This window comes from Barbatula barbatula (genome assembly GCF_947034865.1).
Source record: "Barbatula barbatula genome assembly, chromosome: 14".
Lineage (NCBI taxonomy): Eukaryota > Metazoa > Chordata > Actinopteri > Cypriniformes > Nemacheilidae > Barbatula > Barbatula barbatula.
The window spans coordinates 7,548,416-7,568,173 of NC_136777.1; the positions used below are offsets into that span (position 1 = coordinate 7,548,416).

The window sequence follows — 19,758 nt, forward strand, 5'->3', positions numbered from 1 at the left end:
GGAATATAATGATATTTTAGTTATTAAATGCGTGTAATTAATTTATGCACCGCTGAAAATAAAGTTGGTGTTATGATCTCGTCAAAATGCATCGGAAAATGGGAGACGAGCTCTGGGTTACTTCCTGACATTTGTATTATTAAACCGAAAGCAGATCTATTGAGATTGATCAAGGGTATAGATCAGTGAGGTTGGAGGCTGGGAAAGAATGCAATACAGCAGTTTAGAAGAGTGTCATAAAGCGCTCTTTTTAATCCACGTTTTGGAGAGCAAATGCGAGGGAATGATTTCTGTTTTTAAGTTTTAAGGAACAATTAAAAAAAAGAAAAGATTTGCAAACGAAAGTTCGATGGCACTATGAAATCGGCTTCTAACGCTTTCAGCACCACGGTCAGCGACAGACCGTCAAAACATTTGGATGAATACAATGCTGTTCAGAAAGCTTTCGTCGAAAAGAACAGATTTAATGAGGTCGAAAACACGAACATTCAATAATCCGTAAATACACAAACATTTTACACTTGGCTTATTTCTTCAGTCGTTAAAAATAAAGATCTAGCAGTGAGTTCCTTAGAGGATTTATTTGCCTAGTTTGAAGCAAAAAAGCAATACGGTCACAAATCGCTTGAATCACTTGTAATTGTGAAGCGGCTTCAAACTTTGTGTAATTGTTTACAATTAATTGCTAGTGTATTAGTGTATACAAGGAGCAGCGTTTCTGACAAACAAACAAACTTACAAGAAATAGCAGCCATATCCCCGAGAGGCCAGACATTGTGATTAATGTGCAACAACAGAATATCACGGTTCCATTGAAAATGAGCTTCAGTAAGGCCCACTGAGGGGCTGTGTCTTCTGGCTCACGAAATAATGATGCATTAAATTTCCTAGATCACATTAGTCAAATGTACTAAGGAGATCCAGAACACAGATTTGCTACAAAATATATTTATTGGTAACTTCTAATGAACCCATTTAACCGTTAGAAGTTGTATTGTAAACACTGCCATTATATTTTAGATGTACTGGTTTATGTGATATTTTTTAACAGACAATTTGTGGGAGGTAGATTATCACAATAAGACATCATATAATTCTCAGGTTTTAAAAGCACCTAAAACATTGACTTTCCAAAAGTTAAGTGGACTGAGCATAGGATGATGCCCCTATAGTAATAATTGTTAAATTTTTATCATACAGACATTGAATCATTGGTAGCATCCACCACCAATAACTTTTTTAATTAAGCAATAAAAAAACAGCACCATAGTTCAGTGAAAAGTTCACTGAATAAAAATGTTCACTGGTACAGATTAGGATCCAGTTCCAAAACAGAAAATCCAATTTCAAGTAATTTCCAGGAATGAACAAACACAAAATACAAACAACAGAAAGGAAGACAACAAAATACTTTAGGAAAAACATACATTAGGAGTGTTTTACAATAAGAGCACATACACATTTTCTTGTAATGAAAGGCCAAATCTGGAAAGTTCATGAAAGTTCGCAGACAACATGTTTCGTAATCTAAAAATGATTTATCACCTGCAGTTCCCTAGTGTGAGGTATACATTCCATTTCGAGCGTCTGTACCTCTCTTAATAGCGTTTAATATGCTCCGCTCAGTTTACCTGTAGTCAGCTTTAAGCTTCCACATCCCTTCCTGCCCAGGAAGTCTGTGGAACTCACAGATATTCCTTAGCAGTTCTCTAAACACTGGTGTCTGTGTTGAGTTGAGTCTTGGGGTGAAGTACTCCAGAATCTCCTTGGTGCTTGCCTGGCCATCTACCTGAGTCTGGAAGGCCACAAAGTTCCTCAGATCAACCAGAAGCTCATCTTGATCAGTAGGAGCGGGAGGTACGGCAGCAGCCGGATTGCTTTCCTCTTCCTCCTCATTGTCTTGGGGTTGACTGATGTGATTCCTGGCCCTCATCATAGCGAGGAGAGAGGAGGAGGAGAGAGAAGCAGATTCCTCCTCTGCTCCTTCGCCGCTGAAGTGAGCAGCAGATCCTGGCTTCTTTATTCCTGACTTCTTTATAATACTTGCATCCTAGATAAAGAAACCATGTTAGAGTACAAAAGTGTTTATTATTCTACAGGGGTTTGACAGGATATTGCATGCGTACAGATATACCTTGCATTTCTCTGATGCTTTTGCAGTTGTCCCAGATGCCTGAGATAGTAGAGTGTTTTTCTTTTGCCCGAACCTTTTCCTATGAATAAATTAGAAGTTAAAATATCCACAAAGCAAAATAAACAAAAACTTTTTGTTTTACTTAATTGTGTAAAACAGACGTACTTGACTGGAGCTGTGCTTGCTGGTATGGACCCTCTTGAGAAAGGCAGTCTGCAACGCTGTCTCGAGATCTTTAGAGCTTTCAGCGCATCCTTGGCAACCCTGTTGGCTTCGGCTTCCACAAGCACATAGTCCGGGTTTGACGCCTCCATGATAGTGTCGTGCTTCATGACACTGTGGATTCCTGATTTCTTAAAGAGTTTGGCTAAGACGTAATCGTCGCTCTTTCTCTCATCTTTATTCTCCTCTTTCTCTTCATTGTCTTCTTTCTTGTACCCCCTTTTCTTCACCAGATGAGAAATTCGGTGGCCCTCAAATCTAGCGTCCTGCTTGCGTTTTTTATGCTTACGTTTGTGTTCATCTGTATTCTTTTCTGTCGTTTCATTGTGCTTCTTCTTTTCTCTGCGTTTCTGAGGGTTGTTTGCCAAACTGGCATAATTTGGTGGAAGATCAGCATTGTTTGGTAACCTAGATCTGTCTCTATTGTTTGAGTGACTGTTGACTGAGGTAGCAGCATGTCTGTTGTTCGACAGAGATGTGGTCTTTTGTTCTTCAATGCTAGAGGAATGAGACTGTGATGGTCCTGATGTCTCCTGAGATGGATGGGAGGTCTTATGTCTTTTTGGAATCTGCACATCTGAGCCTGTGCCTATACAAAGAAAATAACACAATTCATAAATGTTCAAGATATAGATTGCAACGTTTTAAAAATGACATTAAAAACAAAGAGACTACAATGCGTCTTGTGACTCATGTGGATCTATTCAAATGTTTTTTAGCATTACCTGCAAATATCGCACTGGTTTCTGTTCCCTGCAAACCATCAGGATTGCTCAGTGTGAAAAGTTCATAAACGTCGTTTGATTTGAAAAAGCGCCTCTGTTTAGGATCTTTCAGCACCCGATTGGTGAGAAACTGTTTGAAGATTTGCCTGTGGAAAACGTCCAGAAATGCTGTATTAGCTTCTTTCTCATCTCCTTTACGATACACCCTAGTCCCACATTTCCAGTATGATTTCCTTTATAGCCTCAACGCCGGCAAGCCACAATCTCACCCTGCTGGACAGTTTATCAGCTTAACAAATGCATGCTGCGTCTTGGGTTAGTATGAAAATTAATATGTGAACAATCCAGCGCTTTGCAGTGTTTGGAAATTCCCACTGCCTCCCTACAAATAACACAGTAGTCTAGAACAGCCTTTAGCGACCGATTAGCAAATTTGTGTTGATATCTAATTAAAAAAATTATGCATTTCAATTACTGTCTATTGAGCTCCTGCAGACAGAAGTAGGACATTATGGATTGTAATAGTCCTCCTCACCGTTACCAACTCCATCTAAACGGCCAACCCCAAGAAACAAACCTGTGGTAAATCTTCTCTTCAATGGTTCCAGCTGTCAACAGCCTGTAAACAGTCACCTGCTGTTTCTGCCCAATCCTCCAGGCGCGCTCACGTGCCTACAGCGAGAGGTCAACAGTTCAGATCAATACTGATCAACACTGCATACTTCAGAGAGTGAATGTCTATGGCAAACCTGAGTGTCTGTGCTGGGGTTCCAGTCTGGGTCGTAGATTACAACCCTATTGGCCCCGGTCAGGTTGACGCCTAACCCTCCAACTCTCGTTGTCAGGAGAAAGACAAAAATGTCCTTGTTCTAGATGAAGAAAACATATGAATCTTTACTGGTGTGGAAAAATCAAGAGAACGTAGAACAAGCCCAAAAAAACCTGCTTTACCTGGTTGAACTGATTGATGAGAGGCTGCCTGGATCCAATGGTGGTAGTACCGTCCATTTTGAGATAGGAGTAACTGTTGTCTTTCACAAACACCTCCAAGATCTCCAGCATCTGTGTGTGTGGGAGAAATGGTTGGAGACAGAGCATTGAGAACAGGATTAGTGCTAATAGGATTAGGTGAGATTAATATTACATGTACAGAAGTACCAACTGTGTGGGTTTTAGGTTCTCTCTGAAGCCAAATCTCATTTCTATTGAACAAAGACAGCTGGGTCCTGACAGACACCCTGCAATCCAATAAGATCTCGTAATGAATTCTATTAGAGGGCAAAATGACATAATAACTTTATTGGTCCTTTAGTGGCTTCTGCTGGAGATAGTGAGACTGCATCTTATCTATCAATACTCAGGGTGTGTTCACACTTCTCAAGGTATGTCGGCTTGATGGATCTGCTTATATGAATTTGGCCAAGATCAACAAATCAGTTCGGCGCTACGTGCAAACATTTTAATCCAGCGTAAACTAAATCTTAGATGTAAGGGAGGTGATTCAATAAAGACCAAATGACGAAAGGAGAGGAGCTGTGGGATATTATGATCCTTTTGTCTTTCTTCACACTGACCTGTCTGGATTGGGTAAAAAGCAGAACTCTGTGTCCCTGTTTGAACCACAGGCGCAGGAGAGACTCCACCACGATCATCTTCCCCGAGCGGTTCCAGTAACCAAAGTGCTCCTCCTCGGTGAGCTGATCGTCCGGGATGCCCCGGAGCAAGCGTGGGCCGCCGGTGAACAGGTCCGGGTGGTTGCACATCTTCCTCATAGCTATGAGGCCCGAGAAGACCTTGAACAACAGGGTGGGGAATTGAGATTAATACGTGGATGGGTTAAAAAAAGTTTCCTGTGTAAGAGATACAGCCAACACAAATCTTAATATTAATAAACTCAGTTAATTTAATGATGGTAATTGACCAGAGCAGAGTAAAGTCTGTTCCTTCAAGTAAATGCAGCGGCCTTTGCATTATATATGTGGCTTAATGGAGTTTGTGACCACATAAGAGGGGTTTGTAAACTGCTCTGCAACCCACAGCTTTTGCCTCCGCAAAACACATTTCGAGCATCATGATGAATAGTCACAAAGAGCCTTTTTCTCGGTGTGACGACGCTCACGTACGAGGAGTCGATAGATCGTGGGGCGTTCATTTATACAACACAACGAGCATGTCCAGAGGTGCATGAGGTTGACGTGACATTTGTCAATAAAACATTAGACCCGATTCTGCATGTTTGCCATAATGTGATTTAGGAGTTAATTGAATTCATTAGTGTTCATAACCTGAATATACGCCCAGCGGGAATGGACTATTCAAAAATCACACTGCACCAATGACTGAAGATGTTTGTCTCCCCCAGCTTTTGAAAGTGTATATAAACATACAGGGAGGATGTCGTCGCTCTCAGGTAAACTGAATAATGAATAAAGCTCTTCACGAAATCATAAATTCTGAGGATTTACATAAATTCTGTTTATAACAGTTCACATATGGATCCTCTACCTGCATGTCTCCATTCAGAATCTGATAAACTTCTTTGGAGTCCAAGAAGTTCTGGTAGACCTGCCGCTGATCTTCTGTCAACCTGCAGAAAAGGACCTGTTTGGACATTATAAAACAATTACATACGATCCTGTTCATTATTCACATCGATGAAATGAACAAGTGCAGCATCAGACGTGTACCTGTTCGCTTTTGTCAGGTAAGCAGAGGTTTGCCTTCACGTCAGCCTTCATTCTTCTCAGCAGGTAGGGGTTAATCGTGTCACGAAGAACACAAGCGCATTTATAGGCTGTCTGGACCTGAGGAGTTTTAAATTGAATACGTATATACATAAAACACACATATTTCGACTTTGTCTGCGATCAGACTAGCTTCAATTCATTAACAGTATGTTTTAGTACTGGCTAATTAACAAGTTCCGACTTCAACAAGCGTTGTGAAAGCCAGACAAATGTGTGTGTCCTGAGACATGTCAACAGCCGCTTGCTCTCTCTCTCTCCTCCTATCAGCAGATTGACACATTAAAGATTCATAAGAGTGCTGCTGGACTCCAGAGGGGGCCTGCACTCTTTTATCAATAATGTTCTCCTGATCCTGCGTTAGGCCAAATGCCATTTAGCTGTAATTTAAAGGGGTTTGCAGATCAAAAGAAAGCCTGCAGCAGAAAAATAACACTGCAGGGCAGACAATGAGCCGGGATAAGCGCCCGTATGAGAAGACAAAGACAGAGAGGGAAAGATAAGCAGAGCTTGTAAATAGGCTGAGAGAGCACAAAAAAATGTTTACACTTGTTTTTGATAAATCTGTATAGGAATAAAGGAAATGACCATAGCAATATATTGTTATATATGTTCATGAACTTTTTTTAAATAAATGTAGATGCCAACTACACAATTTTCTTATTTTTTGAAATGTCAATTTTGAAAGAAATGAAAATTCAGTACTCTTAAAATTATACTCAGTTGAATATCCACTAAAGCACAATTTATGAATGTATGAAGCTGTAGGACCCTACAGACAGTTGAGAGGGAGTTGAAGTAAGAGAGTCATGGGGTTAGCTATCTACAACCTTTTAATAACATTAATAATTAGTAAAGGTTTTTATTATTGGCAGAGGAAACATCAATAGCCTTTTAAAGCAGTTCGGAAATGAAATCCATAAAGTAGGTGTGCTACTAAAAAGGCTTCCTAATAATGGCACATCTACATTCCATTTACCTTGCAGTTCTCCCTACAATGTTTAAAGGTTTACTTTTGATATAATTTTAAATGAATACAGACATTTCAGTATTATACCGACTCATCATTCCGATGTTACATCTGGCTGAAATTAGAGGTTTGCTATGAATAATAAGGGCCATGCATTGATCAATAAGCTCTATGCAAGAAACACATGGTGATGTGCATTTCACCTGCACTGGAGATGCGTTAGAGTATCCGCCCATAGTAATTGGCACAGAGAACTGCTCCATGAAGACAGGCAGAGTCCCCAGCTTTCCTGGGAACACAAAGTCAAAGAGCGACCACAGTTCTTTCAAGTTATTCTGCATGGGAGAGCCTGAGAGGATGAATCTGTGGGGTGTCCGAAACTGTGGAAAAAAGTCCAAAGTGAAATATTTTTAAAATGTTATCATAAGCATATAAGTATGTGTGTATCAATAGATGGATGCAAGTTGACAATAAAGCCCCCTTTATGATGGACTTAGTTTAAAAGCTCCATTAGCTTCGGTTTCTTCGATACCAAATCAAAGTGTTTTGGAATTTCCAATGGATTTTTTCGTACAGTGATCGATAGCACTGGAGCTCATAAACTGATGCAGACTAAACAAATAAATTCTGAAAGGTCTCACATTTACTAGCTAAGACACCAGACTGCATTTGTACGCTTTGTGCGACTTGTGAGTCTACATTTATGTTACATTTAACCAACGTTTTTAAGAAAAGCAACTTACAAAGTACTTTACTATTAATCAGTGTGTTCCGTGGGTTAGAACCCATGACCTTGCCATGACAAACATCATGTTTTGCCAGTTGAGCTAAAGTAGCTAGACAATACAGATTGATTGAAAAAAAATAAACTAGGAGTCACCTGCTTGCACGCCATAGTAACCCCAGCATTAGGGTTCCTTATCTTGTGGCCCTCATCCAGGATGACGAAATGCCAGTCGTACTTCTGGATGTAGTCCTGCATAATGCGTATGTACGAGTAGGAAGTGATGAGGATGCCATGACTGGCCACTATCTCTGGGATGAGTTTCTCCTGTAAGTCAACAAACATGAGCCTCAGCTGCAGCGGCTAAACCCAAATGCATCATGCTCACACAACCTCTTTTTTGGCTGTTAATTAAATTGAGGAAATAGTGATAGGTTGCCGGTATAAGGCCCCTGGCGCTAGCGTCTTCATCAGAACGACTAGTCTATACGTACGCTTTGACGTTTCACATGAACGCTCTCAAGTGTGTTCCAATTATAGACGTGCAAAGCGTCTAACCTCTGTTCCAAGCCCCTCGCCGCCACCCCCCGCACACCCCCACTTTTTTCTTTGTAGCCAATTAATCAGGTACATCTGCTCTACAAGAATGTTAGTGTTAGCGTGGCGGTATCATTAGGTGCCAACGCTGCATAAATGTTCCTCTGTCTCTCTACAAGCTCTTGAGACCAACTCTCCACCTAGAGGGCAAAGCACGGACTGCCAGACAACAGGCCCCATTAATCACTGTGTCAGGCTGGATTGGGGGGGCAGTGAAGACCACTCACAGTAAATACTTCACAGCCGCTCCTGCTACCTTAGCTTTAATTAATTTAACATTTCCTTGGAGCCAATTCGACTCCACAGCAGGATATCTGCTGACATGGGAAAATCTTGCTCTGGTGTAAACGTTACAGGCCGAAGCGACACAGTTCATCTTAATCTTGTTGCTTCTTTGTATGGAAAAGTTTAAGGCCAAAATGGCCATCGTTTCAGTGAGATTAAATGAACAAGACTGTTTCGATTGCAAGGGTCTCAAGAACGGATGACCTCGTTGGCAGCAAATCGCGTCCATGGGGACAGGACTCACCTTTTTGCTTGTGAAGGAGCCCGTATCGTGGAGAACAGCCACGCGAAAAGGAGGCCACCATGTGTGAAACTCTTTCACCCACTGATGCATGACTGTGGCTGGACACACAATTACAGTTGGGCCGAGGCCGGCATACCTAAAATCAAACAGAACAGTCACAAACACAAACACATTTTATGCTGTTTTAATAAACACTTTGCTGATTCCGCACAACCGCAACTTTATAGATCACTTTTTAATTTGTAAACATCACTGGTCTGGAAGCACTTCCTGCTTTAGTTTTTAACACTAGACAAAATACAAAAAACAGAACACTTACAACTGAATTGTAAGTGTGAAATAAAAAAAACGAAACAGGAAATGTTTCTAGACAGGTGTTGTTTACATCTTTCAAAATGGTCTATACACAACAGATAGGCAACTGTCCTCCATTGTTGGAATGAATGGGTCATCCACTATTTTAACATTGGAAAAAAATTACAAGCATCACATTTTAATTGATGAACCCCATGAGCTGATGGGGCAGTTCTGCTTTTCCTCCCTGCGCGAGTGTTCAATAAGGGAGATGAACTGCCGAAATGCACTAAATGGCTTTGGGAGCATTAACGGCTTGATATGATATTCCGGATTGTGAAAGCCATTGATAGCGAGCCATAATTGAGTTTGCAAACAATCAATTTGCGGATGGACGACGCCAGACAGCTTATTGACCAGCGAAGAGGCCCCCGCCCCTCCGAAAAGGCAAAAAGGCACTACCTTAAATGTGTTTAATTACATGTTCCATGTTTAATTTCCCGCCCCCTGCCAAAAAAACAGTCTCTCTTTCATGTCACGTCCTTGTTTCTCCTTTGACGTCGCCACTAAGAGAATTAGAGGAATATCATAATTGAAACGTCTTTAATAATTCACACCGAACCTCTCCACCAGCAATCCAGCTGCTAAAATATTCATCGCAATCGAGACTGGGAGTCTGCGAGTGGTGGGGGAGAGACGGCCGATGTTTGGGAGAGCGTGCACGTGTGTGTGTTTCTGAGCGTTTGAACGTGTATGTATGCGACTTGGTGGATGATGACGCATGGGCGTGTTTATTAAGGATGTGACTTCACAAAAGCACAAATTCTAAAGGATGTAACGCAAGAAAAGAGAAAGAAAAATAATTACAGGAATTATCTACAGTAAAACTACAGCAGTGAAATAGTTTTTCCTTGCCTGTAATTGGATCCACGTGTTTTTAGTTTGCTATAGCTTAGGCCTGCCAGAAAGGCAATTATCTGGATGGTCTTGCCCAGGCCCATCTCGTCTCCCAGAATGCCTCCTGCCTGCTGGCAGTGCAGTTCCCACATCCACCTGACACCTGTCTGCTGATACCTGGACAACAAAAGCAAACATGTCGCACAAAATGCAGGCCCAGCACAAACACAAACACTGTGCCTGATGAATTAATCATAGGGCCATTATCGCTATTGATTCTGGATAAATGGGCCGTAAGTGTTGCCCAATTGATGTGCTGTAAAACACATCAACAAAACAATAGCAGACTCCTTCCCTTCTAAGCCTAAAGCACTTCACCCCCCGTCAACAGGGCAGTTTGCCGTTCAACACTCGTAAAGTTAAAACCATGTAGTGTGAGGTGTCTATTTGAGTAAGGATTTAGATTCACACAGTAACTGTTTAAAGAAACAGTTTATTTTTCTTATGCTGCGATATAAGGAGTATATAATGTGTGGTCATACTTGAAGAGTTTTTTCCAGAGGAACCCAGGCACTTTAAATCCTTCATCAAACTCTGCATCACTCTCCTCAGACTCCTCCTCGCCAGCTTCTCTTTTTGCCTCTTTTTCCCGAAGTCTTTGCCTTTTCCACTTTCTGCAGGCAGACAGATTCACAATGTTACTGAGTCACATCCACCGAATAGCTTTTAAATGATTTCTCTACATAGTCCAACATCATACACTATATGGAAACACGTATCAAGACGCACCCTTCTAATGAACAGGTTTGACTACTTTGTCATTTCTGTGAGCACAAATCTAAGTGCTACAGCATATAGTGATATTCTAGAGAATTGTGTGCTTCTTACTTAACAGCATCACTTTGGGCAGGGCTCTTTTCTATTCCAACATGAAAACACATGTGCACAAAGCAGGGAACAACTTGACCAGTCTGTATAAAGCCCAGACTAAACCCAGCTGAACACCTCAGAGACAAACACTCATCACCCAAACCCATCAATGACTTGTACACAGGGGTACATCATTTCAGAACAGATCAACTGCAACAAATATGGAAACTATTTTATTTTGGTATTGTTTGGTCTAGCAAAATTATTTGTTTTGATAAAACATGTTTAAAATAGATAAACATGTTTATTAGAACAACTTATTAGAAGCGGGCGTTTCAATACTTTTGTGCACATTGTGCATCTCATGGGCTTCAGGACATCTATAACGTAAAGACTTGGATATCATCGAAATGCTGGCAAAATTGACTGTTAGCAGATACAAATGGGCTGTCAAACAATTAGTCACGACTAATCTTATGCAACATAAAAGTATTTGTTGACATAATATGCATTTTCTGAATATAACAATTATGTACTGTATATATAAAAATGTGCATGTGTAATTTTAACAGAACTCCTATATTTATGTATTACATATTCACATTTAATTATGATATACATCTTATATACATATAAAAATGTGTATGCACATATAAATGAAGAGTTTGGTTCCAAAATGATATAACTCCGGATCTTTCATTCTCCGGTTTTTCACTGTGCATTCCAATCAACATGAATCAAACTGCAGTTGGTTTGTTTTAATTTAAGCCATGATAACTCAAATTTAGCAAATACAGCTAACTAACACAATAAATCAACTATAAAAACGGAGGCATCTCATTTTGGAACCAAACTCATTCAAATATTTCTTAAATATATACATGAGTGTGTATTTGTATTTATATATACATAATTACTATATAATTATATAACACTTTTATTTTGAATACGATTAGTCGTAACTGCCCTTCCATTTTTGTCCAATTAAATTATATTTAGAATGGCCATGTCCTGAAACTGCAAAACATAACAAATAGCAACTCGTTTATGGCTGTGACACATCTGTTGGCTTTGTTATTAAAAACTGTAACAATTAATTTCAATATTTAAAAAAAACGATTTTATCCGAATGAGAACAAAAAGTTCCTGAAGTATCTGTGCAGCACATCAGAAATAGAAAAAGGGCAACATAAGGCACAATGGGGCACGCCCCTCAGATTCAGTGTGGACATGCGTCACACAGAAAGGCAGCCACCATAGAAACATTTCCCACGTTGCTGATTTCATGTGACGTCTATACAATTTGATTACCAAACAACGTGTACAAACAAGTCCATTAAAAAATCTGATTCGGTTAAAGATGTCTCCTGTGGGAAGGTTTACAGTACAAGCGTGGGGTACAGACAGGTACTGATAGTCCCTAGTCTCAGTTTTTAATTTCCTAGCCAAAGAAATACAGACAGTGTAGACAGTGCGAGAAACCTCTCCCTTCTTAACTTCTCTGCCCTCGCTATTGCAGGGCAGATTTAATTGACCCACTTCTGGCTTCAGGGAAGCTGCAGCATTTAGTGGCAGCAGCCTCAGAAAAGCAAATTAAGATTGATACAGACAATTAGGAGTTTGAGCTCCCCGAGAAAGGTACAGAGAGAAGAGTGTGGGGAAAAAAATCCATCTTCATTTGGGGCTGGTCCTGTCACTCTGCAATGAAACTGTTCCCTTTATCTGGGGCTTGCGAGACTGCACTTGTAATTAAGTCAAGACTAAGCATTGGTTCAGTTAATTATGTTTTTTCAATTCCTCTACCACTCGGCACTGCTGCGCTCGACCGGTAACATCCAGAAATATTTAAACCGACCGCAGCGGTGATGTTATGGAGAGAGGCCATGCCAACTCAATTTGCCTACTACAAATACAAATGCATGAATCTGGTTAGGTTTGCATCAATCATTTTTTATGTCAACACTGGAATAAATAAATGCATAGCATAATGAGAAAATATGAATAGGCGTAGAATTTGCTTAGTCAAGGGACAGCTGCCAATCTCATCAGTGGATTAGGCTATCTGTTCCAGCATACATGCTAGGCAAAGTATGGTCGCTCGAGTCATTAACTACTAAACACTTCAATCAAGCAATGGTCTTGACTCAAATGTTGACAGTATAGGAAATGCATTTCTCAATGCTTGAGTGACGGATTTAATTTACCTAATCCTTTGCCGGTAACACTCGATATCTCCATCATCTATACATTTCTTCACTTTTCCATCTTTCTGAGAGTCCTCATCCTCTGAACTGCTAGGAATATACTCATCACTCTCTTCCTCCTTGGCCTTCCTGGTTTTCACCTGGATCTTCTTCTTCTTGTAAGGTTTAAGCTCATATTCTTCATCATCATCCACCCTGAACTCATCATCCCTCTCCGGTTCCTCAGGATCCATCAGTTCATCACTAGGAACATACTCGGAGCCCTCGCTGTCTGATGCCGCTTCCCCAAGACTTTTCCTCTTGCCACGAGTTGGCTCTTTCTCCACCTTGGGCCTGGCTTTGGGGTGAGCCCTCAGAGCGGTTCTCTGAAGCTTACGCATACACTTCTGGAGTTTCTTATCTTTGCTGGATAAGATACTGTTCGTTTGCTCTTTGACATCTTTGAGGTTTGTTGTTAGCTTTTTGGTGGGCTTCTTAAAGATGGGTTTCTTCCTGCTCTCAGCTAAAAGTGCCTGATCTGTAAGGTACTTGTCAAAACCGGAGTCCTCGCTGAGCATAACCTTCCGAGATTCCTTTTTCTCTTGCTTCTGAGGGATCCGTGAACCAAAGGGGGTCATGTGACCTGTGCGGATGAGCTCTTCCCATTCAGACTCCTGAGAAGGCATGAGCATGCTGCCCAGCGTGGAAGGACCTGGTTCTTAAAACACACAAATAAAGTACAAGTCTAGTGTACTGGTCCTACAAACAATCATCTGACATTAAAAGAAACACAATATCATTTTATTTTTCATCACATTACTGCAATTGTACTACGTTCTGTATGGAACTTACATTTTATAAAATAATGACCATGCCACATGTAAAGTGATTGTTCAGCATAAGCACAAGAGGATTTAATACTAGGTTTATAACCAAAGTCAGCGCTTCAAACTTACCTTCGTCATCTTCAATCAATAATTCTGCTTCAAGCTTCTGGATATTCTCTCCATCAAGGAAGGCCTGCAGTTTCTTCTGCTTAGCTCGGATCTTCTTTAACTGCTTCTCCTGTAAAACATAATAGACGTCTAAAAATGTTGTGTCATTTCAAAACCTTCAAGGGCAACACATTTTTGCATATATTGCAAGTGGTTATCTTAAGAAAGTAAAGTTTATTAACAGACAACAGAATTTTAGTGGCGATGTTTCAACAACATAACTATATAGTTTTATAAATCATCAAAATGGGCATCTGCTGACCTTGTTTTCTTTTTGCCGTTTAACAGACTCTAATTTCCGACTTATGTCCTTGCTCGAAGCCGCATGGGGAGACAACTGCTCCAAGATTTTGTTGATGTGTTTCAAAGCACTTGTACATGACCTGAAGACAGACATTTCAAACCAAAGTTAAAGGAGTAGTTCACCTTCAAAACGTAAACTCTTGTCTTCATTTTGTCACACACAAAAGAAGATATTTTGAAGAATGTGTTTAACAGCCCCCTCCCCAATTCACTTGCATTGGTTACAATAGAAGTGAATGAGGGGCTGTGCTGTTACTAGCATTTATCAAAATATCTTCTGCAGAAGAAAGAAACTCATACAGATTTGAAATGTCAGAATTTTTATTTTGAAGGTGAACTATGTGACGTGTAAATGCTCATGTTTACCTGACATCATCCAACACAGACTCATATTCTTTCTCAGCCTCTGCTTTGGCCGCTACCTGGTTGGCCTCCTGAATAGCTCTGTCCACCTGCTGCAACACACCTTGCTCAAGAACCTCCTGGTCATACACATCCACTCCCAAACCCTGAAGCTCAGCAGCTTGAGAGCTCTGGTCCACTGAGCGGATCTCTTGACGGTTGATCTGCAGCAGGGCCTGTGACTTTCTGGAGTTCTGTGCTCCAACACCGTCTGGACAGGTAGCCGCTGGCTCTTCCTTACTGCTTCCGTTGATGGAAAAGCCATTGTCTTCTTGTACACTGACAGGGCTGGAGAAGGGAGGAAGGGCCTGGTCCGTGTTACCTTCTGCTGGCATTGCCAAGCAACTGCAATAAGGATGATCTCAGAGTTTAACCTTTGGTATGTCAACGTTATTTTTGAAACTGGTAAACTCCATATCATATCAATCACTATTCAATCGTTAAATTTATGACTACATATCTTTATAAACTGGCGAGATGTGTACTCAGCAATGACAACAAACACACAACGAATACCACAACTCGATCTAACCGCACAACGTGATGAACTGATACACATCGAAGGAAAATGTATATTTAAGATATTTGACTGTTTACTTTGTAAATCACTAGTGTTATATGAAGTGTGTTATTCATACTACAAGCCTTTTGCTAACTGCTATTGGCTAGCTTATTATTATTGTTCGCCCCCAGCGTGTGAAAAAGCTTAACAACAAAGAACAAACCTTCAAAAGGACCCGACTCTCTTAAATCATTTATTCGTTTAACGTAGAATCCATTGAAGCCTCTTGTTTCAATTGTTTTGTTGTTTACTACTACACAGCATGTGAAAATGTTATACAATCACTGCATTGTATACAATGTGAAGGAAGATACTTTAAAGCACTATAATGTCACCGGCTTAGGCAAAATGTCAAAATAAAAGTCCGAACAGAAAGCGAGTTTAAAATGGTACAGCAGGGCACATTTTACAAGGTCTTTTAGCGGCCTCTCGTGTCCAAATTGAAACGATCGCTTCCGAACATTATCCTCAACTGTCGAATTAATTTATAAGAGTATTTTATAGCGTAATATTTTTATATTTTTATAATTAGATACACTACCTCTAAACGTGATTCAAAATAACGCTATATACCGTTTGATCCATCTTGATCTTTGACCTTTGATTATTACCAAAGCAAATAGATGGAAAGCCCACAACCTTTAGCAAAAAAGCGTAACGGCTGCTATCGGAACGCAGGAAAGGAGTCCCGATACTAGTTTTTTTTATTGAGGTCTATGAGGTTTGTTAGCCGTTCCGTGATCGCTTTCCATTTCTTGCTAAATCAACGCTAGGTGGCAGAAGGCAACTACTTGACGTCTAATCAGTAAAGAATTTTGACTTCCGATCTGAGTTAACAGCACGTGCAAGGCCTGCAAGTCATTTCTGCACAGATTAGTTGACAGATGAGAAAGTGTGAAACCACCCAATAATACAACCAGGTATGCGGACAATTAGACGTTGCATTTATAAATTGATTTGTATTTTGTTGCTCAGTGTTTATTACCAATATACATAATAATGACAGTCATTGTTTATGACTCTTTAAATGACAAAGAACACTATTGCATATAACATTCCAGATAATATCTTGCTCATATTTTCTTCTCATATGGCAGGGAAATCTGATATTTTAGACCTTTGGTGTGCTGCCAGAGATTTCCTTCCATATGGCGGTTTTTAAGAGCAGCCTGAAGGAAACCATTATTAAAGTCTTTCATTAAGTCACCTGGGATTCTCTGTGGAGATACTACGTGACACATCATCCAGTATGTATTTAAATACGCTGTTAACTGTTTTATCTACAGTTATATGTGACCCTGGACAACAAAACCTCTGGGACTCTTATAGGTCAATTTTTCGAAATTGAGATTTTTACATCAACTGAAAGCTGAATAGTTAAGCTTTTTATTGATAAATGGGTTGTTAAGATGGGACAATATCTGGTGGAGATACAAGAGTGTAAAACTCTGGAAGTAAAGAGTGCAAACAATTTAAATATTGAGAAAATCGCCTTTGAAGTTGTTAATCCGAGGCACTGTAGCAGGCCATCCACTCACAAAAATAAAGTTTTTATATATTTTGGGTTGAAAATTTACAAAATATCTTTATGGAACATGATCTTTATTTAATATCCTAATGATTTTTGGCATAAAAGAAAACTCTATAATTTTGACCCACACAATGGATTTTTGGCTTTTACTAAAAAATTTCCTGTGCTAAAGACTGGTTTTGTGATCCAGGGTCACATATTCTCTCATTTCTGTGATGCCACATTCATAAAAATGTATTATTGCTGTTATCTTTTTAAAGTGGTGTAACATTAGGTCTGTAAAGACTTGTGGAATTGGAAAACCTAAATTTTTTTACAGAATTTCTTGAGGAATTGGATTCAATTTGTTACAATTTATTGTCATTACACACATACAAGTACAGTGCAACGAAATGTAGAATGGAGTTGTAAGCATGATTCCTTGATGTTTGTATGCCTCTATTGTCGGATTATAATGTTTTGAATCTGTAAAAAAGCCCTACATAGAGAACTAATATTTGAATCACTGTAAATTCAGTATTTAAATCACTGTATCGTGTAAAAGATGAATTGCATCATTTGTATATGAATTACCAAATTGCACCCTAAAAGGCAGACTTGTAAGTTATTTGTATTATTGCAAGTATACTACTGTTTCAAAACATTTATCTTTTTGACACGTTAAAGAAACATGAGGCTTGAGTATTGAATAAATGAAACGCTTTAACTGGAATATTCATTGTTCAGCACCTGGAAAGTTGTAATGATCATTCATAGTGTGGGAATCTTAAAGGTTCGCTTGCTTGCCAAGTCGCTAGAGGATGCTATAAATGAAACCTATAAGCTCTTTCCCTTACTTTGTAGTTCGGACCCCTGAAGTTTAAGTTTTGTCCGATATTGGGGGTAATGTTATTTCTTAGTGGAGCTTCAGATTATTGATAAATGGGTGGGCAACTAAGAGGTCCAGTGATGTGCTTAATAAACCTCAACTGAAGGTCTCCGTGAATTCTTCAGGAGGCGTCTAAAACATTAAAACGGACACATCAGTCATAATATAAAGACTGTATATTTTTCAAAATTAGTTCCTAGTCATCTGATGTGGTTATTTTGCTTAATTTTCCATACTATAAACAGAAGTTTCCATGCTAGAAACTGGGGTAAAACTCACAATCCATGCAGGGAATTTATTTACACAGTTTTTCAAAATAAACATGATTTAATTATGATCATATCCACATTTCATGCAACGGCATTTTAACCAAACATTTAAGTTGTTAAAATATACACAATTCATTATGGCAGATGTGGTTTACTTTTAAGTGTCATGTAGTCACACTCAGCAAAATGAAATGACTTGAATTGCCATGTCCATTGCCATGCAGAGGTAATGCTTGGTCTTTCATGAGCTCAAGCTGCAGACGTTCAAAATTCTAGTGCTGCTACAAACACTATTTGAAATTTGTTACGAAGTCAATTATTTCTTTCATTAAATGGCAAATAGACAAATGGATTACACATTAGAAACAAACTTTTAATTCATAACAGAATGTGTTGCAAATTTCATGAATGTTTACATTTCTTAATGGGTGGTTTCCCAGACAGGGCTTCAGCTTAGTCCCAGTTTAAGTCATGTCAACTTTATTTATATAGCACTTTTTACCATTTTCATTGTGACTAAGCAGCTGTACATGAAACATATTGACTATAAGCAAAACAAGTTATACAAGTAAAAACAAAAAAGGTGAAAACACAGAAGACACACACACCGATTCAAACACACCCACATACAAAACACTCCGAACACACACTATAAATCATGTTTTGCAAAACTACTTAAATATCCTAATTTAACTAAAGCCCAGTCCTGGATTAAGCTAATCTCTGTCCAGGAAACCGTCCCATAATGTTTAGTGAATGCTACGCTACACTGAGGGTCTCCTGACATCAGGGCCGGAGTGGGGCCACTTTTCAGCCCGGGAGTTTCAGGCCCAAAACCGGCCCACTTTTTCCATGGTGGAATTCCAAATTAGCATTTTTTCCTATTTGGATAAATGAAGCAACAGTTCAGCTCTTCCTATTATTTGTAGTTTTTTATTAAAAAAAATATAAAGGTTAAATAATAATTCACAGAAGAAGTTAACAAAAAATATTCCACAAGGATAGGTTGATAAATTAACAAAAGCAGAAATAAATAAATAAATAAAGCATTTGAAATGTATCCCAAACCCACTCTTCCACAAAGAGGCATATTGAACTAATGTTTACAGTTCAAGTTAACAAAAAATATTCCGCAAGAATAGGTTGATAAATTAACAAAAGCAGAAATAAATAAATAAAACATTTGAAATATATCCCACTCTTCAACAAAGAGGTATATTAACCTAATGTTTACAGTTCAAGTCACAGTACTGTTTATGGTTACATTGCGAATAGCACCAACAGCATCTACAGCATCAGTAGCCGCCTAAGCAGTGCACTGGTTTCAGCCACTTTATCAATAACGGTGTCGTTGCTTATAGACATGTGGATTTCCTTCTCTGTGCACATTAACATGAAAGCCTCCAAGTTGTCCTGACTCAATGAGCTTCGTAGCCTATTCTTCACAAATTTTAAAGTTGAGAAGCTTCTCTCACATGCAACCTGTGTGATGGACAAAGTCAACAGAAATTTATATGCTAACCCAATCACATGATAAGCATCTGTGAGGAGATTATACTGTGAGAGTATTAAATGGACACAAATGGCACAGTTTTTGCAGGAGGAACAGGTCCTGCTTTCAAGTTCCATCTCTGGTTCTTCCATATATGGCAGTCCGCCACTATCCTCCTGACCTTCATGTGTCACCTCACTACATGTCCTGACACTATAACCTTCAAGAGAGGACTGTTTCAGTCTGTCCCACTGGTATGCCAGGCTAGAAAGCTCAGTCTGTAATGTGCTAACAGTAGCTCTGTCATCAAACCTAAGCAGACATTTGCTGATTTCTTGGAGTGCTGAGTTAGGGAGCCCATTTATCTTTATTTCAGGAAAGTTTTTAGGGTCAAGACAAGCAAAATCTGAGGCAAGTTTTGCATTTGCTGAAAACCTCCTATCTATG

The 19,758-nt window shown here is 39.4% G+C and overlaps 1 protein-coding gene across 1 annotated transcript; it reads right to left on the bottom strand.

The window, feature by feature from the left end:
- Positions 1-447: 447 nt before the first annotated feature.
- ercc6 (excision repair cross-complementation group 6) lies at positions 448-15,958 on the bottom strand. Its single transcript, XM_079472747.1, has 20 exons — positions 15,315-15,958; positions 14,554-14,934; positions 14,147-14,267; positions 13,846-13,954; positions 12,911-13,607; positions 10,379-10,510; positions 9,855-10,013; positions 8,646-8,781; positions 7,676-7,846; positions 6,999-7,175; positions 5,769-5,885; positions 5,587-5,682; positions 4,656-4,874; positions 4,033-4,143; positions 3,831-3,950; positions 3,659-3,753; positions 3,082-3,227; positions 2,300-2,945; positions 2,135-2,213; positions 448-2,050 (listed from the first exon to the last, which is right to left on the bottom strand). The coding sequence occupies exons 2-20, from the start codon at positions 14,922-14,924 to the stop codon at positions 1,628-1,630; spliced, it is 4,125 nt and encodes a 1,374-aa protein (XP_079328873.1). The 5' UTR covers positions 14,925-14,934; positions 15,315-15,958; the 3' UTR covers positions 448-1,627.
- Between the last annotated feature and the right edge of the window lie 3,800 nt (positions 15,959-19,758).